The sequence below is a fragment of the Enoplosus armatus genome, chromosome 21 (genome assembly GCF_043641665.1).
Source record: "Enoplosus armatus isolate fEnoArm2 chromosome 21, fEnoArm2.hap1, whole genome shotgun sequence".
NCBI lineage: Eukaryota > Metazoa > Chordata > Actinopteri > Centrarchiformes > Enoplosidae > Enoplosus > Enoplosus armatus.
The window spans coordinates 10,071,192-10,094,545 of record NC_092200.1 but is presented as its reverse complement, the minus strand read 5'-3'; the positions used below and the strand labels follow the sequence as shown (position 1 = coordinate 10,094,545).

Genomic DNA, 23,354 nt, shown 5'->3' with positions numbered 1-23,354 from the left:
CAGAACATTCAAGGAGGTCTGATATAATTCTGTCATGTTCAAAGCCAGAGCAATATGCTGTACTGTATCCCAGCCAGACCAGTACTATGACTGGATTTACGACTTTCAAGCAAGAACCGTTCATGTCTATTGATTGAATCTTGATAGAGATATATCTCTTACGTGATGCCAGGAAAGAAAAAAATGGCATGACAACGTTTCCCCCCTTTGAAACCCCCCAGGATTTCACCCAACTGTGAGATGTGGAAAATTTCATGTGTCAGCCCTTGTGCTCCATCTAAAAATTTTACAAGGAGTACTTGCACATTAATCTTTATTTTTTAATAGATCTATAGCCACTTTAATGCATTAGTTACTCACTGTGGTAAAGTGACATTACAGTAATGAAATGAGCCTCACGTCTCACAAAGAAAAAACTGTGGGAAGGTAAAAAACATTAGAGGGGCAACTTGTCAGATTTGTGCACTGTGGATTCAACTGAGAGACTTTGAGAAACTCCCAGCACCTGGACTACACTGTGGATTTGCTCTTTCCGGTAAAGAGAACCTGAATGAGGAGATGATGAACAATCAAATGTCGGGTTTGAAAAAGAAACAAAAGACAGGAAGGATGAAGAGAAAGGTAGGTCACTCACTCTTATCCTGTTCAGGAGGCTCCAGGATGTCACTGTCTGTGTCACTGGGAATATGCCAAGGCTGTCTGATGGCCTGTAGCTGCTGGTAAAACTCATCCTGATATGGAAAAATAGAACATAACAGAACAGGAATGACAGAAGACTGTGTTAATTCATTCTCTGAAGATTGAAAACATGGTCACGTTCATCTCTCTACATATACTGTACATGTCTTATCCAAGGTCTTAGAATGAGTGAAAGGAAAACATAGGTAAAGAAATATGTATTCAATCGAGCTCATTGAGCAGTTTTAGATTTCAAACATCAAATCTAAATGAATAATGTCTTCACACACACAAAATCTGACAGAGACACCTAGGACATAGCTGTATTAAAGTTGTTTTTTTAATCATCTTATATACTGAAAGGCAAAACTTAAATAAAATACATAAATTGCCCCATGCTACACATAAAATATTTTTTTGTATTCTTATTTTTCAGTGCTAAAATGATTAAGTCCCAATCCTTTAAATCACTACTCAAGTATTTGAGAAATTAGACGTCAAAAAGGACAAGAAAGCATATCTTTTCATTCCTGTATGTCCAGTATTTAAAAAGGCTCAGGATTCCTTAACTCTCAAACAGGCCTCCTTTAGGGGCTTTAGTTCTCCTACATGGGACCAGGTGGCCTCAATAAAAGCAGACTGGGGGTGCACTAGTGTTTTGGATAATCTCACTAGGTGTCAACTAGCATAACTGTCAGAGTATACAGAGGGACAGCAGAATTCCTGCCCACCATTAATAAAGCCTTCAAATAGGTCTCATATTTAACAGCGCCGCTGTTAAGTAAATCATGAAAGGAATATAAGAAAGAAATCCCATTGAAAGTTCTCCTTTTATGCCAGACCCATTTTTCCACAATGAAATGACATACTACTGTATAGACCTCCATGACTCTCCACTAAACCCCACACGAAGCGTGTGTGTGTTTGGGAGGGTATGCACATGTGTGATATTGTGTGTTCTGGTCATAATCTTTCCGTGTAAAGGCTCTCATGTTCTACAGCCAGCTTTACTTGGGCACTGAGCCTACTTAACACTCAGCACACAAGAACACTCTTGCCATACTGAAACATTACAATAAAGCTGGAGTGATTTTCAAGTCCACGACCCAAACTTTATGACAGTTTGACTCTATGTCTTACACACTGCGTGTACTTTGCTAGATAAATCTTACATGTGAGCACTAACTAAAATTTAATATGTAGAATTTGATGTCACACCATGCCCATGGAAGATACTGTATCAATTAAAGGAATAGATTGACGAGAGAAGCCTGATAACCACTTTACGTATCTGTCCATTAAATATAAAGCTATAGCCAGAAGATGGTTAGCTTAGCTTAGCAAAAAGACGGAGGATCAGCTAGTCTGGCTCTGTCCAAAGGAAAAAAATATATATACAAAACCCAGGTGAAAAAATGACTTTGTGGTTTTATGAGGGATTATGTGCTGGACTCATTTACTGGAATCTCGTCATCACTGTAAGTTTGCAAGGCAACCAGAAATAATTTACTTTGTAAAGGCAATACTGCCACAATTCAACTTCGCCTCCTCCTCATTGATTATTTTCCTATATTAGGACACCTTGTCATGCAGTATTGCTTATATGACCTCTAAACAGTGAGCAACACATGTTTTTCATGATTCAGTTTCAGGTCTTACCTCAGACAGATAGGCCCGTAGGCTGGCACCAAGGCTGTCTGTAGTGCTTAGTCCAGGAGGGGTGAGCAGCGGTCGGGGATGTGTGGGCTGACATGTGGGTGTCACAGGGCGGCTTCGCGACCTCCTGAAGGTCACCTCTTTATGAGATCCAGGGTTAAAGGTGGAACGTGTCAGTAAACTATTTGGGGTCAGGGGCCTGCTGGGCGTTCTAGGGGTTTGAGTCCTGCTCCCAGGGTTGCTGGGAGATTGAGTCCGACCCATGACCAGGGAGGTTGGCTTGGGGCTGAGCAAAGGGAGGCCAAAACCACAGGGCTTGCCTGAGAGGCTGCCTGATGGAGACTGGGGTCTGGAGAGCAAGCTGGGGAGAGGAAGTGTGTCGGGTAGTGTTCTGTGGCGCAGAGGGGTGTGGAGCAGACTACTGTGCGGATTATTGGAGCTCCGAGTGGTCATCTTCCCTACTTCTGCCAGCTTGGCCAGGTCCTTCTCAACCTCTGGAGGGAAAAAAGGGGAGATAAACCAAGTCAACATCCAGATGTCATATTTAAAACATAGGAGTCAACAGATACAGTAACTGAGGGAGTGAGTTGGCATTGTATCCTCATTTAAATCATATTTTCCCCCCTCATACATTTAAATGAGAATTAATAATAATGTATACAAAGACTGTAACACAAAAATGCCTTTAACACAAATCCCAGATCACTAATAAATGATTCCAAGATAAAGTCAGGCTTATTTTTATTACATACCCAGAGGCTGTACTATTAGGTTAGTATATATCCTACAAGACTGATGATTCACAAACTTTACTGAGCATTAAAGTGGGCGAGACTGCCTGGGTTAATCCTTCTTCTGGGCAATGATGACAGTATTTATAGACCCTGTAAATTGTGGTGAATCCAGCTTCCTCTGTCAGAAAAGGTTCCAAGTTGATACACAGTAAGCAAAGCCTGGTAAAAGAAATTGTTCCTGTTCATGACAAAAACACATTTGTTTGCCTCACTGGTAGTCTCAAAAACATTTGCTTGTGAAAGAAGTGATGCTGCCAACTTCTGTGATCAACATCTGTGTCATTTTTTCCATGTTTTATGCTTTTGTTTAAGATCTTGGCAATCAGGATTCAACAAACCAGTCTGGGAGTTATCATTTGAGAGGGATAATTTCAGGAATGACTCATCAGAAGCGAGTATTTCTAGCTAACGTTATATAAATGACAAAAAGAAGCATGACAAGTGTTTCACAAACCTTGACTTCCTTGTTTTTGAGCAAAATGTGCTTTCCTCCTATACAAACAACAATTTTCCACGCAAGAATGTGAAGCATATGCTCCTATTCACTGACAAATATCCATTTAGTCAAAAATGTCTGCAATACTGCTCTAGATGCAGCTTTGGGACATTAGCTGGTTTGAAATCTATTCCAGACTGTTTTGTATACAATCCTTCGGGGATAAAATACATTTAATTCTTTGACATGCATAATTAGATTGCTGTTTCTGTGCTTAATCAGCTCTGGTCGTGTGGAGGTCAACTTTTACAGTAAGATACAATGCAGAGCATACTGCATAGTGGCCTGCCCATGTGCTCAATAATCTGCATGTGTACTGCATGACATTTCTGTCTGTGTTGCTTTAACATTAGTGCATTCTACACATTTTACTTCTCTAAATAATAAGAAGGAAAACTAAAGGTTACAGGTTACAGCTTGGCCTTTCTTGGCCTCACTGAAAAAACTTTGTGGGGTGTTGAGGGCATATCATAACTTCAGGACTGCAGTATGTAACATTACAAACCATAAAGAAGCTTTGTTATTAGGTTGATAGTCTGCATGAACAGCTAGAGAGTGACCAAAAGACCAGCTGGGGGGCAGTGAAATGATTACTATATACAGAAAAATTCTGTATATGATGATTTCCGAGTCAAAGCTCTTAACCACCCACACCAAGTCCACCACGACTGATGTTATCATTATATCGTAAACAGGATATGTTCATTAGTAATCTGTTCCCATAAAGTTGATATTTTCAGCTCAGGTTATTTACTGGTATAACGATAAACACCACATGTTTTTGTTGTGAAAATCTTTCCCCCTTCCGTACATGGTTGCTCGACTCATGATTTTATTGTAAACCAGTTGCTTCCCCCAGCTTCCTGGCACTAATGAGTAGCCTATGACAAGTTTTATTTTGAAAGTCTGTGCAGTTGCATTGTGTTTAACACAGAAATACTAAGAGTCATCTCACTGACACTGATATAAAATGACAGTTCCCAGGGATCAAAGAGGTAGCATCAAAATCCATATGGTATAAACCTTTGATAAGTTTTGATCCAATTTTTCAGTAATAAGAACTGGAAGAAGAAAGACGGGGACAAAATGAGACAAAGAAAGACAGAGAAAAAGAGACAAGAAGAAATAGAAACAGATCTAATCTATTAAAGTCTTTGATCAAGCAGCAGTTGCACGTGGTGAAAGAGCACAGGGCTGTAGCACGCAATATAACCATTCACAGCTCATGCAAACTTTATTAGGTCCCTCCTCTGAAAATAAACAAAAGCGCTAATGACATATCGCTTGTCTGTATTTGATCTGCAGGCTTACAACAATACAATATACTGCCTGAAGAAATTAAAGTACTAGCCATTATCCTCGGATTGATAAATAAAGTTCAAATATGGGCAGAAGTACACATTCCTAATATGGTGTAATTAAGACTGGGTACTGAACCTCAGTACTTTGAGTACAGACCAAAAATGTATCTGTAGCATTTAGTTTAAAAAAGTGCCCTGTTTATTTATACTTTGATCAGATATCTCCAAATCGGGAAACTTCGAACTCTTAACTTTGAGCAAAAATCATTTAACACTGATGCATTGAGCAGCATGTTTTGTAAAATGTAAAATTGAAAAAGGTAAAATATGTTCATATTTAACATGTCAGCAATGATAGAACATCTTAATACCCATCCTATGTGAAACTGCAATTAAACTATATTCAATTACAAATTTAGTGAGCAATAACTGATTTGTATATTATGACAAAAATGTGATTCCTTTTATCACAAAAGGCAGACTAGGGGTGTTTCACAACCACATAATTGGGGTAACAATATAAGATGAAAAGTGAGGCTCGGGCCCCAAACATGGAAAGTATTAGCAGCTAATAAAGGCTTGAAAGAGTTGAATTAGCTTGTTGAACAGCTTCACTGAATTGCCTGATGGGAGCCCTTGGCCTGAATATTCAGTAACTCAGCGTAAAACAACTAGAAATCAATGCCATCTGAGGACCTCTGGGGCAGAACCAAGTGTGTTGTTAACACAAACAGTCCTCTTATAGTGGCTCTAAACACCAGTGTGCTGTTTTGTTCTGTAGGCACTGAGGGAACCAGTGTGATCAGTGCTGATGTGCAGATGAGCAGAGATGATCAGAGCAGCTGGGACCACTGTTGGGTGACAGTAATAGGTTCACTAAGTAGGACCAATATGCTTCATATCAGTCTGGTATGTGAAGGTCTTTGCACACAGTGACGCGGCCAAACAGAGCGGGAGGATATGCATAAAAAATTGTGAAATATGGTCACTGGCTCCCCTTCTGTTCCTCAGTTATGGCCTAAAAAGTGTTTTCCAGAACATTATGATGTCACAGTTAAGTTGACCTTTTGGGTAAGAAATGTCATCATTTCATTGTATCCCATTAAACATCTGTGTGAAATTTTGTCATAATTACCGCAGCGATTCTTGAGCTATGGCCATGGTTTGTCAAGGTAATTTGAAGTCACAGTAACCTTTGACCTTTGAGTCAAAAGTATCACCAGTTCATTTTCCGACCAACTGTGAAATATATCTTATGGCCAAACACGTGTTTTGTGAGGTCACAGTGACCTTGACCTTTGACCACCAAGTTCTGATCAGTTCATCCTTGAGTCCAAGTGGATGTTTCTGTCAAATTTGAAAAAATTCCTCCAAGGCGTTCCTGAGATATTGGTTTCATGAGAAACAGCTATTGCCGGCGCAGAGGAATAACAAACAAGTGGGGGACACATGACAGCAAATGGCGACATTCCCTCTGGCCTCCACTCCTTTCATCTGATTCATAAGTAGATACACACTTGATCATCATAACTACAAAAGGAGTCTCTGAGTCACTCAGACGTCACATGCATCAAAGATGCGCTCTCAACTACATTAGGAATAAAAGATTTCCAAAATGCCACACAGATTCCATTTTGTCAGACAACATCAGTCTCCAGCTCTGATCACTTCCAAATGACTCAGCAGAGTTGGAGTTATTGATGGAACCTGTCAAAGCTGGAGCTGAGATGAATTCCTGGCATGTGGAAATTAGTTTAATTATTTAATTTCTATTTAGTCTTGACACATTTTAGCAGGAAGATCAGTTTTTAATTAACCAAGAAAATCCTTTGGCCAAAAGCAGTGCATTCTTTAGCTGGACTCTCCCCCCTCACACTCCTCATAAGTGCTCTCTAGACCCCTCTCTATTTCATAAGTCTCGGTAGTTCAAAGTGTGTGTGTGTATGTGTGTGTGTGTGAGTGTGTGTATGTAAATGTTTGCACAGTGTAGACTACGTTTTCTATTCCAAAGTATGTGATCTGACTTACCCATACATCATTAATAAACACACAGACAACTTATATATGCACAAAGGCACAGCACACATACACAGAACCACACAGAACTGCCTACCAGCAAGCTGTTTGCCCATGTTCTCCAGCTCTTTAGAAAAGAGGGAGTCGCCCAGTAGCAGGCCTGTCTGCCCGACAGAGCTCCCACCTCTCACTGCCTTCAGATCAGCCTCCCAGACAGCCTGACGCTAGTTAGCGAGGGGAACAGAAAAGAGAGAAAGTCACATTAGACGAAAGACCCTTCAATTAACTCTTTATATAATTTTCAGCTATTGCTGGAAATATCTGAGCCATATCTGCTGGAAAAAGTGGGCAATTATTATTTTATGGGCTTTAGAAAAACACAAGAAACCACAGCAAGTGTAGATGAAAGCGTCGAGCACGCAGTGCATTCTGTTTAGTGAATGCGGGACGCTAGACTGTCAGTAGCGGTTCAGGACATTTTTGTATAACTATCAATAAATCTATAGGAGCTTGTATGCACACTAGTCTGTTGGCAAAGAGCCTGACAGCAACAAATCTTGCACCAGCAGTTAAGGAACAATAAATCAGACATTTTGGATAGTTCAAGAGCACACGATATTAATATTATACAAAAATAAAGATGATCATATTCCAAAGCATATGAAAGAAAATAAATTCTAAAAAGGCAGATTGGATCACTTAGAGGGGCTGCTTTGGGCTATTTTGTTCCCACCTCTTCCTGGCCAAGTGTATGATTTGGAAAGGGACCTGTTAGACGGACTCGGGTTGCCAAGTCCTGTAATGGCATCACGCCTAATCCTCCGATTTATTCCTTTGATGGGACACAAGTGGCCAGATGATCTGTTAAGTCAGTGGACCAAGCACACATGAGCTTCATGCACAGGTGAGAAATAAAATTTGTCAGCCATAATTCCACCTCCTGTAAGTTTAGTTTACACTAGATAAGTTATGATACCTCTGATGCCAGCACTTACATCATCTGATGTGCTAAGCACTTAATGAGAGACAGAGCTCACTTGACAAAGTGCTGACACAGAGTAAGGCTCTGGGAGATCTGGTGATATACATGCAGCGCAGTTTTCCAACAGCATTTAAAGACAAACCTGGGATATAACAGGCTACTCATAATATGGTTTGCAGGATTCAAAGTGAACGTAAAGCTCTGTTTCCAAAGAAGAGGTAGGATGAAAAACAAGTGAAGCTGCTATCCTCAAATAAATGACAAAACATGATTCCCAGGGTCTATGGCATTGATCTTTGCCTGTCAGATACATGAGGCGTCCTGTGGCAGCAGAACCACAACCCCACAAGCCAATCCTTAATTACAGCCTTAAAGCAGCAAGGCGGGTTGAGCATTACAACTGAATCCCCTCCCCAACTTTATTTCTTTCTCTTTGGTGGTATCCCCCCAAATCCAACAGCATGACATCATGGTGTCCCTCTCTCTCTCTGGGTCTTCTCAGCTCCGGCAAACAAGGCCACCAACAGATTCCTGGTTTAAGTTTCCCAAATGCATTCTCATACACTTTATTATACGGTGAGTCATTACATTATAAGGCATTACAGCAATATTTATTTTGGAAATCCAAGTTGAGGAGTCACCTTTGTTATGTTAACATTCAACTGGGTAAAAACGTTATTGTGGTGCCTTAAGAAAGCCCAGTCTTGCTTCATAAGACCAGTCGATATATGGAGATTTACTCTTATCAGCACATGTCCACAGCTTAACATTTGCATTGCTCCTGCCTTAAAGCTCGTCTGTCCTCTTAAGGAAGGACTATACTGTAATCAGGACCATATATCCTGGAGACTGCAGACCGGAGGCTAATGCTGGTGGTACTGTACAGTCCCATGGCCGGATGTACCGAGACTGCAAGCAATTCCACTCCTTAGATAACATCAATCAATAAACAGATGTTACTATCAAAATATGACTATTGTTTCATCAAATTTGGTGAAGGCATACATATTTTCAGCTGGAAGACACCAACATGTAGAGTGCACACCACGATAGTGCATATTGAAAAATCATGTACAAAACATCAAGGACTTGATTACACACTGAAGAGACATAATGAAGTGATGAAAAGTGATTTCCCTTCCCCATAGTTTAAGGCAGCTATTGTCCTTATCAGCAACAATGTATGACATGAATACAAATTAGTCAAACTTTTCCCCCTTTGTTTGGATGCTTAGATTGGATACTTTAATCTGCACAGACAAGATGAGAAGGAATGCCTTTTCATCTCCAAAATAAAGAGCAGCTATGATTTTGCAATGACTTATGAGTATATTAATGTCAGTGGCGCAAAACCCAAGTTGTATAAATCTCCCTCCCAGCATGACAAAACTAAAAGACCTAAAAGAGAACAGGGGAAAAACCCTCTGGTGATGCTTCTGCCCAACTAACAAACAAGAGTCTCGGTTGCTGCCAAATTGATTCCATGTTGAGAGCAAACAAGACAGAAAGAGAGGATGGAAGTCTAGAGTTAAATATTTTATAGCCTGCATGTGTGCAGCTATACGTGTGTGGTCAGCAGTAATAATCACCACAATCTGGGGTTTGGTCCAACATTGCCCTCCACACAACTAGAACTCTTTGGGATGTGTGCATGCAGTCACAGACCTCAAACGTGGTTGGGCCGGGTTAGACGTTTGAGCCTACTGCTGGCTTTGCAAAGCACAATTGATGGACTCACTTGTTGTGGTCAGGCAGAGTAACAGAGTGACTTATACACACAAACACACATACACACATCGGACCATGTATACAATAACACACAGACACACAGGTGAGCAGCATTAATTTCTTTAGGCCTTTAACTGGGCAAAGTGACAAATTGGGGCTACTTGTACCTTTGGGTGATAAACTCCATTAATCTCTTCTAAAACACAAATGGTATCGCTGCTGCTTGAGCTGCTCTAACAACGAGGAAGAGTGAAACAGAATGAGACTTAAAAATGTAACTGCACTTTTAGGAATGCAGGAATCACTTCAGCTTTGCAGAGCTACTTTACTCTAGCTCATGAGCTCAGTTACCATAAATGTTGAAAACATCCGAAATGAGAAAATCAGAAGCAAACACCAATGGCAACCCAGAAAGTGCTGCTTTTATCAAATCAGATGAAGGATCCTGAACATCCTGGCAGATGGGAGCTTGTCGGCATAAGGAGTTGATCTACACACGTGTGAGATAGAGAACATTGAGTATTGTAGCACTGGGTTACTTGTATTCTAACCAAACAACAAAGTTTTTGAATTTACTGCCTGCCAACCCTTCAAACGTGCAGGGAGAGAGTATCTTCTTCTTTAAAACAGACGTAAGGCAGCACATGACAGACAAGCATTATGTATGTATTCCTGGACACTGGGATCCAGACAGCTGATCAACTCAAGTGCAAAAGCAAAAGCAAAACAACAATTTACAGATTTCATTGTCTATCTTTCCTGACAAAACCAAATCGTCGAATGGGTTGATCCACTAAATTTAACTGTAAGAAACAACAGATACTTTCCAAATAACTGATTTTGTTGCTGCAGCCCCTTCTACAGTAGCTTGCACAGCCATGGGAGGCTATGGGATGTGAGGAGTAACAATCAACCTTTAATGAGTTCCTGTTGTTTTGGCTCACAGCAGAATCACCTAATGGATTTTATGGACTGTATACGAGGCTCACCGGCCCAACCACTGAGTTAGCACAGCCAAAAGCAAACAGGATATCAACAATAACACAGTTAGATTTTCATTTAAGCATTACAAAGACAGTTTGTATGACATACTGTCTGTCCCTCAGTCATACAAGAACAGCCAGCACAGAAAATTAAGTGTGCCAATAAAAGTGCAAAGGGGTGAGAACTAGTAAAATGTAGGCAAATGTGATGATGAACACACAGCATTAGTGCCAAATAGTGCGTTTAATATTCTGAATATGAGTATATATTAAAATAGTGTAAAGCTCTCTAAACTTCTCGCTGAATTAACTATTGGGGTTTTACTTTAATATCGTACAAATAGTACAATAGAAGTAGTCAGACATCAGAGAATACACTTAAAGCTTCACCCAGCTTCCATTTTCAAATGTTTTTTTCATATTCGTGATATGGGCTTATCCATGTTGTAAACAGGACATGGTGTTTACATGGGTCAATTCATAAATAAAATATTTGAAAATCCCAAATATAAGTGGACCATTAACACACTCAGTAAGATGTAAAGGATTTGTTCATACTATTGCTCCTGCTTCTCCAACAATGCTTGGCCTCTGGGGCAGCTACAATATGCAGTGCAAGCTTTTAGTCATGACATTTCTTTAGCACTCTCAGTGAAGGTGAGAATTGTGTGCATATTAGACCCTGAAGACGGCGGGGCTACTAGTTGAGAGAATATCTGCTTGAGAGATCAGCGAGCACAAAAGAATGTACCACCCACTACAACTTCTTTTGAAATCTTTTGAAAGGTTGAAATTAAATAATAAAATTGTCGCAATTGCATGTGATTTATACACTGAAAAGAAACAGAATCAGCTTTATAGCACACACAGCTGACTTGTCGTATTTCTACTAATTTAGGGCATATAGCAAGCAGATGACAAATTAAGAAAAAAAACAGAATATGGAAAATCTGGAAATCCTAAACAAACCTTTGGTGCCAGATAAAAAAAAGTAATTGAGTGTATCGGCTGAAATTCAGCCAAAATTCCCCTGGAAACAAAAATAATCCATCACAACGGCTCTGCCTTGTATCATACACATGGCATTGCATCACACTAATTATCTTATTTCTAACATACAAATGAACAGTTTCCCCTCTTAGATTTTATGATGGTAACACCCATAAGCTAAATTTGATTAAAACATATCACTTAACACTTACAAAAGGAAACTATAGAGGAATTTGCTCTGGCGATTGCTTTAGGAAAGTATTTGTCTTTATGGGGCAATTATCACCTAAAGGAGCTGGCAGAGGCAGGGGGCCTGTCGGACTAATAATGATAACCATTAACAGTGTTTACTTTCCAACATCACCAACCTTTTACTGCCCAAACGAGGGCAATGCACAGTACAATGCAAGGCATACTTCATTTAACGACAGCCATGCATGATGAAATGTGCTAATAATTAAATACGACTTCAAAATTTCAAACCTAGAAAAAGTTACAAGCATCCGTCTTGAACACTTAGTGAAGAAACAAGTGGACACTTCTCGACCAACGCAAAGCGCACTTGTGTTCTCAAAAATATATGTACCTAAGCAAATACTGCAGCAGATATATTAAATAATAAGTTAATTTAAAAAGGAAACACAATCAGCTACAGAGACTGAGTTATTTCTCATACTGTATGACTTCAACCATTGTGTTTTTTCCAAATAAGCTCATAAAAGCATTACATTTTTTTTCCATACCGTTTAGTGATTGTGGCCCACAAGCCCCTGAAGGACCAGTTAAACTAACAAGCTATTACAAATTGCATGTGCCTTTCAAAGACAGCCAAACATAAGCAATTAAACACAAAACAGCCACATTAGCTACAGTAGATGACAGTAGAGGAGTTTGCACTTGTGGTTTCCATATGGGACACATTAGTACCTTGTTCTTAAGTGTGCCAGACAGGGCTTAACCTATGGAGATGTGGGGTAAGGGGAGAGATGGAGCATTCAGTCCTCTGGTACAAGCAGCTGCAAAATAAAAGCTCAATGTGGATGTGAAGGTCAGCGGTGAAGAGGACATCAGATTTAGCTGGAAGCTAAATTAATCTGTTTAAATCACTATCATCTGGTCAAGCCTTAGCTTTTCACTTGAAACATCTGAGAAAAAAAGAGTATAACAATGGCAGTTTGATGCTATAAAGGTGCACATTTTCTCTAATTTCTGGATAGTGGCTAGTGTATTTGGCCTAATCCGTCAGACTTCCGACTACAGGCTTTGATTCAACGGGGCCGTCAGTCTCTGAAAGTCTGCTCCCAGTTAGTCTGGAGCCTCTCTGCATCTGCTCCACACACGGAGCAATGCCTTGGCTCCAAACCCCTTTCTTTCTTTAAAAACTGCCGTAAAAAGCCTTGTCTAACACTTAGATTGGGCAATTATAAAAAAAAAAAAGGTATTGGCTTTTTTGGGGGGGGGGTAATTATACAAAAGGTACCGGCGTCTTAGCTGGCCGTTTTATTAACAGCATGTGAGTGTCTGAGTCTGCTGTGTACCACATAAGGCCTCTATAGATTTCTCCCCCCGAACCATGTGAGGTTATCACGCAATGCTTCGACTGAACAAAACTGTGTGTGCTCCTATACCCCATACATATTTAAGTCTATTGTATAAAACCTCTAAATCAGCTTCAATTGTTGTTGTGCCACAAGATATTCTTTTCATTTATACTTTTCAGATCGTACACAAGTGCCCTGAGAGGCAAGCAAAGTGATACGGGGAGATTTCTAATTGGGGTATCACTTGTGTAGCACTATCAACTGTTGTGTAAGCTGAAATGCCCACATAAAGATGGATCAGTTTTGCTTGGGTCTTGTCCCTTTAACACAAGGCTTGAGGTGGTTCTCGCTCACACTCCGACAATAGGGGCTGAGGAGGACAGAGCGACATGGTAATTGATGGCTGTAAAGTGATCTTAATTGTTTGGTGATGGATGTAGGGAGGACACTTACAGAGGCTGACACTTGAGACAAGGCCTCGCATTCCTGCAACCGTCCCGCCACTGTGTCCACCCCGGGCAATGGAGCTGCTCCAGACAACACACACACACACAAATAGGAAAAAAGAAGGACAGAGCCGAGCGTGAGACCACAAGAATGTAAAAGGAGGTTAAAAAAAACAACAACTCTGAATTTGAGCTGTGTTGTGCAACTTACAGGAGATGTCAGGTACAGCTTGTTCAGATATGTGAGTCCTGTGCTCCTCTTCAGATCTGGTGTCTGATAGACTGTCCCCCTGCAACCTAGAGACAACACGTAACACATATACACTACTGTAAACAATGGCAGTCGAGTGCGTTTAAATAATCTCTCAAATCTGCATTTTTCAACCTCAACCCTGCAATGCATGTTTGGAAATTGAATGCCAGATAACGAAAAGACAAGCAAGTCTCTATCAGTCTGAGGTGATGAGACAAAGAGGAAGTGTTTAGTGAGTTTGTGATCTCTTCCTCTGCAAAATCTGTGATGGTACCAAGAAAAGAAGAACATGGGGGTCAGTTTTGGCGCACAAATCCTATCTCTTCATCACAGCTTCTCATCCCGCTGAAAATCAATCTGAAATAGTCGAATGGATAAAACTGTACACAGCTCACTTGCTTCAGAAGTAACTTTGCTTACTGAAAAAGCAAAACTGAAAAACTGGCACACGGATTCTGTTTCCCCTTAAGTCATTTGGTTACTGTTCTTTATCATAATGTGTTCCAAACCCCTATAGCCTTTTTCCCAAAGATATCTGTTTGGACTGAAATGGAAGCGCTTCTGAGAGATTTGGCTGTCTCCTTAAGGTACTAAAAGATTTAAGTTTCCTGGAGATAGGAAAGTATACTGCGGGTAGAAGACAAACAGAGATTGAAATGCCTTTTTGGAGGGAAGATAAACATGTTACACGTGGCTTTTCACTGCTTTTACACTCTTCTGCAAACTACTTCACACACTCTGACATCAGTACGGAATTAAAAACAGCATTTATTTTTCTAAAGCATAGTTTTAACGACTGGAAATCATACCACATATTAACTGTAATTACACACTACTTTAGCTCCAAATGCTTTCACTGCATGCTATTTCCATGTCATCGGCGCAGCCATTAGCTGAAGACAAAGCAATGCATACGCTTTCATGGCACTGCTTCATTCCGTCAAAGCCGCAGGGCCTCTTGGATTCTACCTCTATGATGAGGGTGAAAGCAGAACACAGCTTTTTAAACTGTATTCTATTTCTTTCCTTCTTTATACATCCTTCTCCTTGTCTCTCGCTCTCTTTAATGGTCTTTATAAGACCATTAAAAAGGACCCAAGATGACTATCACAAGGCCTTCCCATTCTCTGAACAAAAGCTGCTCATAGCCACAAGTCCTGACTACCATTCCCTCAGTACATTCCTGATATGAAAGCAATTAATTTAATGAGAACTACAAGCCCAAAAGAGGTTTGTGGAGATCTATCCATTTCCTTGGACCGCACCACCAGCTCCTCCAGACTGTGCCCAAGATCTGGGATGCGTTTGCACACAGGAGGTTTTGTGGCAGGAGCACATACCCATTAAAAGAACTGATCGGGTGCATGAAGGAGGTGGATGAAATGCTGGTGTGACCACAGCTATAGCCCGAGAGACACAGACATGCCCACAACACACAGGCCACACGGCACTTTACACTTCAACCAACCAGTGGAGAGCCAGAGGAAGCAGCGTGTTTCCTGACCTGCCACTGCTGCTTAGGAGCCACACAGGCTGACTGGACTGTTGGGTGGTGCGGACAGTGTCTGGACCATAGACTGTAAGATAAGATGGACGACATGACAGCTCCCCAAAAGTGAAGCCAAAACATCTTGATCGCACCCTGGTGGCTGGCTGCAGTGTAAGCCCCCCCCTGCCCCCTCCATGTTAGCAGATGGGAGATGGGCCAAACTAAAACATCTAAACTTTTTCCACAAATGTTCAGTGGGACGAAGTAGAGAGGCATCTTCCATCTTTACATACAGTCTATGGTCTGGACAGGAGGAAAGGGAAAGTACAAAAAGAAAAGGGATGCTACCATGCAAGGCTTACTAGTAAACTCAATTACACTCAATTGAGTAATAAAGTTAATATACACATATTACAACGTATCATATATACATAATCAATAATGTACACTATGAATCTTTTTAAAAGAAAGTTTTTCTGATTTTAAATATTTTACAAATTACCTGAATTGAAAGTAAATATAGTATTTTCTTTAATATATTGGTCTTCTTTACAGTGTTTTCTTAAAATATTTTTGTTCTGTTTCTGTTATTGTGTAGTTTAAGTCCACAGTAATTAATTTACATATTATGTCCTTGGCCTGTAACATTACAGGTGGGTCTTGAACACAGCAACATACAGGAGCGCTGCTGGATATTAATAATTGCTCACTGGGGAGGAACCGAGTTGTCGCCTTCACGCTGTGGGTGTGAAAGCAAGCGGCACCTTTCCTTGCATTTGGGTGGTACATGCTAAAGCCAAGTGGCTCAGTCTCGCTTGACCGCTTAGACAATTCAGTTCAGTTCATGGTTTAGAACAGAAGTGTAATTTGCAGAATGCTGGACCTCATTGACCCATGACATGCAGAAAAAAGGAGCTGAATTCGAATGTGTTTGCCTGAGGGGTGACGGTATGTGAGGAATGCTTGTCCAACTTGGATCAGTGTTCATGTTCCATACAGGGCCAAGCAACCCTTTACAATCTTTGTGAGAGTTATATAATATCAGATCTTCTAAGGCCTTCAGTTTATACTGAACCAACTGTAAAAAATGACTTAAAGCTTCAGCCTGAGTGCAAGGTCACATCTGTACAGTAACACTGTCTGCAGGTGTGAAACTCAAGGGCACTAACTAGGCCATGTGTTAGTGTTCTGAGGAGTCACTTTGAAGGTTGGCCCCATATTGAGCCATGAAAGCAATCCCATCAAGACAGGGTGTTAATGCACGCAGCATTAAGTCTCTGTAAGGATGCCCCTCTCCGAACTGCTCCCTGACTCCACTATCTTCTGCTCACAGAGGCATTCTGTGTGTATGCATGCAAGGACATGTATGCACATGTTTCATGCGTGGATTCATGAGTATCTGAGTGTGTGCATGCATGAACTCCTGCACAACTCCTGATTTCAGAATTACGTGTCTCCTGAATAGCACAAAAGGCATACCATGCGTGCAATACTTTTCCAGCTTAGTGATCCGTTTATGGCCCTTACACTCACCGAAACTGACTATGAACGACCACGACTCCTTCGCCAATAAAACTTGGGAAGGATTTTGTGGTCACGTTATAGAGGACGAAGCAAGAATCTGGACTGAACCAGAAGGAGAGAGGAAGACAGAGAAGGAGAACAGATGTCTGACATTTCAGTCACGAAGAAAACTCAGTGCACGAGCCAAAAAACGACTCCAGATACAGATGCTGCTTCGCTCTGCCGCTGCTCCGACCCGGGGACTCAATGATAAGCCAAAGGTATAAACTATTTGCTTAAAAACATCCAGTCGATAAACTGCCAACAAAAAATCCACCAATACCATTCATCCTCCTACAGAACCTCTGACAACATCCTGCAGCCCGTGCGTGGAGCGAAACTGATAAGCAGCATGAATGAAAGAAGAGTAGGAAACAAACAAATTCCAAACCCCAAACAGAGGAGGCCGTGCAGGCAGATGTGTGCCTGGCGTCTCAGCGAACAGACACCCATTTTATCTTTGACTGGCATCAAGGAAGAGTCCTGCCCACACCTGCCTATGGTATCAAACCCAACACTCCGAAACCTGAGCTCTAGACTGATGCTGTGGATCAGGGGGAACAGGAAATGTGTCAGAAGAGAAAAACAGTGATAAAGAGAGAAAGGATGATAATGGAGATGATTGCCAGTGCTCGGGCTGATTTGTGAAAACAAGCCACACCGGAATGTACTTCAGATATGATATTATTCTCTGTTCTGAATGTGGAAGTATGCTACCTCTGATACAGATGCAGAGAGAGTGGGTGGGGGAGTGGAGGGTAGGCTACAAGGAGGTGTCATGACCCGGGATAGGAACAAGTTTGGATGATGGAATGAAAATAATCGATTAGATTAGAGTAATAGCCTCAACTTAACTGTAGCTAAAACATATTCATATGATTTAAAGCCTTAGAGCAATAGTTAAACATTTTGGGAAATGCACTTATTTGCTTTCTTGCAGAGAGTTAGATGAGAAGATTGATGCCACTCTCATGTCTGTCCGGTAAATATGGAGCTACAGCCAGGAGCTGGTTAGCTTAGCTTAGCATAAAGACCAGCACATAACACCCTGTAAAACCGCAACTTATCGTTTCTACACCTGTTTCCAGTCTTCATGCTAAGCTAAGCTAACCGTCTGCTGACTTTAGTCGTATATTCACTGGACAGACATGAGAGTGGTATTAATTTACTCATTTCCCAAAAAACTATTCAAACTATTCTTTTAAATCCCCACAAGAACAGATCGACTCTATAGAGCTGTGCTGTTTAAAAAAAACACAATCTCTCTCCAAGGCACCAGATGAGAGAAAGTGGAAACATTTACCTGGCACACCTCGAGCAGATGTTGAGTGTAACTTTGGCCTGCGGTTCAGGCTGATAGGAGCTGCGTCCCTGGCTGAACTTACTGCCGGATGGAGCCAAGCCCATCACACCCTCCATCCGCAGGTCATCCAGGTCCTCTGAAGGGCGGAGGGAGCCAAAGAGACACAACGAGAGACAGAGGACGGAGAAGGAAAGCAAGGAAAAGGGAAAGAAAACAAGAGAGAGAAAGGACAGTCATTAATCATGCTTTGGTCTCTCCCTTGTCAATATGATGCCCAGTGATGACAGTCTGCTAAGAGCCAAAGGAGCAAACAAGCACATCACAGTAAACAAACATTCTCAGCCCAGCCCTGCTGTTGTGCTCACTCGCACGCACTGCACACACACACACACACACACACACACACACACATCCACTAAACATACACATTCAGAGGGAACAAAGAGTAGTTATCAGCATCATCAATACTAAACTCTTTGTTACAGGGAGCGGTGTGGAAGAGTCGATGACAGCGCCACATCATGGCAGCACAGAGACAGGAAGGGTACGTTTACAAGCTGAGGGCGAAGGGGACAAAGAACAATGAATTTGGCGAGGAGAAATGAGCGGTAAGAGGGAGATGGAGAGCTGGAAAAGTTGGGTTTCGTCTGATCTCTCCCTGTGTCCTCAAGAACACACACACACACACACACACACACACACACACACACACACACAAACATAGACCCTCTTCCCTCTGACTCTCTTAAGAAGTCCATATGTATCAGACATGCCAGTATTGTTCATCCTAACCTCTTACACTGTCTGTTTTTCTCTGCAGCCCCAACAGCTATATGTGAACATATGCTCACACACACACACACACAGATAACAGGTGCAGAGGTTCTTTTCACTTTGTTTCTCATGTACATGTTAAATAAACTTTCTTTTTGTCTGCCTTATCTGCTTTATCTCAAAAATACAGCTGTTCCCTGTGCAACCAAATGCTCTCCACATGGAACAATTGGAAGTTTGAAGTTTGGATTTGAAGACTAAACAGGATCATCAGCTATCACATCAGAGTGCTACATTTTAAGCATCAAGACACACGTTTCTTTAATAGACACTGTACTAGCATGATAGGGAATGAAAGCATAAATCACGCCAATAACAAGATTTATGAAAGAACAGCAGTGAAGTCAAATAATATGAAGTCAATGTTTTCTGTAGCAAAGCGGATAATTATAACGGTTCGTTAAATATAACAGGATCAAAGGGGAGAGTCTGAATCAGCCAGACCATTTTGGTTTCGAGTGCATCCTCCAGAGATAAAACATATTGCAGTACTTTCCATGTTATGAGAACGAAGAGTGAGTGGGTCTCTGGACTCTTACTTGGTTAAGCGTGCTGGTCAAGCTTTTTAAATACATGTTGAATCACAGAGAACGTTTTGACCGGTCACCATAACAATATTTGTCCCTTTCTTCCCATCAGACCAGAAGAATTTAGGAGCTTTGCCAATGAGGGGGGTCGCCTTCAGGACACACAATGTATTCTCGCCTCCTGCAGCCATTGTTTCTACTATTGTATGTACAGTGCAGTGCAGTGCAGTCCGTCTGTGTGTGTGTGTGTGTGTGTGTGTGTGTGTGGAGGTATTTGAAACCAACATTGATACTTTTCGCTTAGAGATCACATTACCTGGCCACTGGTTTGGGGGGAGAAAAATGGGCCTCACACCTTGAAAGAGGAGAATGCATGACTAATCACCTGGATTAGATTAGGTGACACTCGCTCATGAGAACGCTCTCCCTCCATCCATCAGCGTGGCGCAGAGCCAGAAAATCTCACCTCCAATCTCCTTTGGGTGTCAGGAAATCATTCTGACGAGACACCTAAACGCAGTGCTTCAATCTAATCCAGTAACTTGTGACTCTACCCTGACATGATGCTCTAAGCAGAGTCTTTTGTTAATTGATTCTTAGTTTAGGTTTTTTCACAAACCACAGTCCACGAGCAAAAACAATAAGAAGAGATGAATGCACAGTCTGGAGTTTCTTACATGTTTTTCGCCATGATGGCTGTATTGCTCTCTGGACGGCCCATCACTTCGGTCCAGACTGAAATGTCTCAACAACTACTGGATGGATTTCCATGAAATTTGGTACATTTAGTGCTAATTAGGAACACGCTAAACTAAAATGGTGAACATGGTAAACATTAAACCTGCTACACATCAGCATGTTAGCATTCAGCTCAAAGCACTGCTGTCCCTAAGTTCAGTCTCACAGAGCTGCTAGCATGGCTGTACATGCTTCTTTTTAACAGATAGGAACACAGCAAGTACATAAATAAAAGAGTGCATCAATAAGTTTAAGGCGGTGGGGGGGTGGATGTCAAAACTCCTGTCAATACACAGATTGGTTCTCATGTAGAGAGCTAACAAAACCTCTGACCAATAAGTAAATAAATAATGACAGCACATTACAATATGACTTTTCAAGACCTTTAATAAAGTCCGGAAGTTTCTTGGTTTTCTTACATTTTAATTGCTGACATCGGCCATGCCACTCACATTGTGTCCAGGCTGTCTCAGAACGAGTTTTAGTGTTTTGAGGAGGACAGATACATTCCAGTAATACCCTTGAGCAGGGACATATTAAATGTCTCATTCATCACGGTATGCATTGGAAGGGGTGGGGACAAAGAGCGCCACCAGCAATTTGGGCAATTTTGGTCGTGGGAACTGCTCAAGTTATGGGCCTTCACCTTTTCCTCTTTTCTCTTCGTCCGTTCCCACTTCTTCCCCTTCTAACCATTTTCCCTTCTTTTGGCGACTAACTAATGTGCCATGCCAGATTTTCTTTGGGTCATAGCCTGCGATACAAATCATTACTTGACACTTGGAAACATTCACTTGCGAGGCTGCAGCTTTCATGAAATACCAAAAGAATAACAGCAACCGGCTCTGACCCTGAAAGAGAACATGACCTCAGTGTACACAGCTGCTTGTCACCTCAACTCCCGCTTTGTCTTTTGGACTTGTTTCCTTCGGGTCAAGATAAAACGACACAATAATGGAGAGAAAACAAAAAACAAAGCTAATGGCAAAAGGTCACAGCGAGAGTCTTGGGTACAAAAAGGTGGACTTGTCTTTTTTGGAGGTTTAAAACTTCCCGTTTAGGCTTTAAGAATGGGCTCAGCCCTTCATCTGTGCAACAGCAGTCTGAGTCTCAGCCATGTCAGCCTTCCACGAGGCTGAATCCAACTCTGGGGAGGGAGAGGTGACAGATTTCTGTGTTGACACCACACTGAGGAGGGCCTGTGTGTGGAGTGTTTAAGTGATGAATATGTGTCTCACGGGTTGGGGTTTGGGTGTTAGCATTGTAAATGACTGCTTTTACATGCACACAAGTATTCTGACACATACGCTCACACTGTATCGTCATGACTTGAGGCCTCAATATGACCGCAGACATTGTTTCTTATTAGTCAAGAAATTTAGATTTTCGTGGCCTCAAGCAAACAGAAACAGAGACATTTCAGATCAGAGTGCACCATTTAATTCACTATATTTCAATGTGTAGCAGATCTTAACTACACTTTAAATGCAGCCATTGAAATGTTGGATAAACTATTATATATTATATAACCTGGAACTTCTAAAAAACACCAAGCCGTCTTTTCATGTGCGAATTCACAAATCTAGTGTCAAAGAGTTCTTTTCTTCTCCGTGTCTACTTAGTCAAACACATATGACTGAGTGCATACTCTCCAGGTTCACAATAGAACCCAGCATGCCTCCCACACAATACCACCATGATAAGTTTACAGTGTGTCTCCCGTGAGACCAGTTTACCCGAGACCATGACAGCCTCCCAGGCCTCTGTCTAGACACAACAAACGTCTGTCCACACTCGCCCGTTTGTCAGCCCGTCACATTTCCACTCCCTGGGCACCGGGGCAGCCATGCGTGCTCCCTCTGTCTAACGATGAGACATGGCAGATAAATAAAATGGGTCTGAGCTGGGGGTAGGTGTGTGGGGTGCGGGGGAAATGGAAACTATTCGAGCGATGCAGTCCCAACAAAAGGCCTGAGCGATGAGGAATTCCGTGCCGCAATCACTCACTCGCAGTAGAGCCAGAAAGGAGCGGATCAGAGCGCAGAGATAAAGTGTTTGTCTGCTTCTCTTTCCAAGTTTCCATGTAATTTAATGTTGTTTAGATAGCGACTTTATGCTGCTCTTCATAGGGCTGAAAACAGAGCTGAAGTCATAATAAGCGCATTTGGCTTCACAAATAACTTAACATACACCGTCTCGGATGATGTATGGGGTTGAATCATCTAACGCACTACCCAGTAGGGAGACACACACGCACACACTTCATCTTGCGCACCAAATCCAAGGCATTTCATCAAGTGCTGTGAGTTATTGTGTTTTCCATTCTTTCATGAGCAGTGACGACGTCCCACCACATAATACTGGGCTCTAATTAATAGTCTGTAAGTGATGGATGCTTTGCTCCTCGCAGTGTGCAGTCAAACGCTGCACTCGCTCACACAGAGACCCACATGTGTGAGCAACATACTAGATATAGATTAAAAGGCAGCACATACTCAGCCCGACACATACAGTGACACTTGCAGACCTCACACTTTTGCTGCCCTCACACATACAACCAGCATTTGCTTTTCATTAAACCTCAAGCACAAAGCCGCCACTCGGCGGTTAGTCGTCACACAGACATCTTTGATGTGAGTCGCGGCAGAGACGCATTTGTTTGGCTTTGTAATAAAAACAATATTCCAACTTACATTTCATAATTATGTCTCGGCTTTCAATTGCACCCTCCTCCCCTCCTGGCCTAAAAATATGCCTGTTAGGCTCCAAGCCCCCACAACTCTGAGTGCAGCAGTAAAAACCCTGATCAGAATCAGATGGGGACACACATGAGCAGGGTAACATCACAGCTCTGAGGTCTGTGGAAAGTCTTATCGCAGACCTTGATGCAAACCTCCTTTTAACTCACTTTCTAACCGCAAATATTGCAGAGATTAGGACGTCACTGTAGACACAGCAAAGCCTGATGTATTGATGCTTCACAATGCCAGTCATTGTAGTCGGAAAAGTGACTTGAGCGGTCTTGTATGTTGGAAA

The 23,354-nt window shown here is 41.7% G+C and overlaps 1 protein-coding gene across 1 annotated transcript in view; it reads right to left on the bottom strand.

Annotated features, from left to right (window-relative positions):
• c21h8orf34 (chromosome 21 C8orf34 homolog) overlaps window positions 1-23,354 on the bottom strand; it is a 52,553-nt gene that overhangs the window by 3,610 nt on the left and 25,589 nt on the right. The window contains exons 8-13 of the mRNA XM_070928334.1: window positions 18,220-18,355; window positions 13,823-13,908; window positions 13,619-13,692; window positions 7,039-7,165; window positions 2,338-2,828; window positions 635-731 (exon numbers count right to left, since the gene is read on the bottom strand). Coding sequence (XP_070784435.1) covers window positions 635-731; window positions 2,338-2,828; window positions 7,039-7,165; window positions 13,619-13,692; window positions 13,823-13,908; window positions 18,220-18,355 — 1,011 coding nt within the window. The remainder of the gene's footprint in view (window positions 1-634; window positions 732-2,337; window positions 2,829-7,038; window positions 7,166-13,618; window positions 13,693-13,822; window positions 13,909-18,219; window positions 18,356-23,354) is intronic.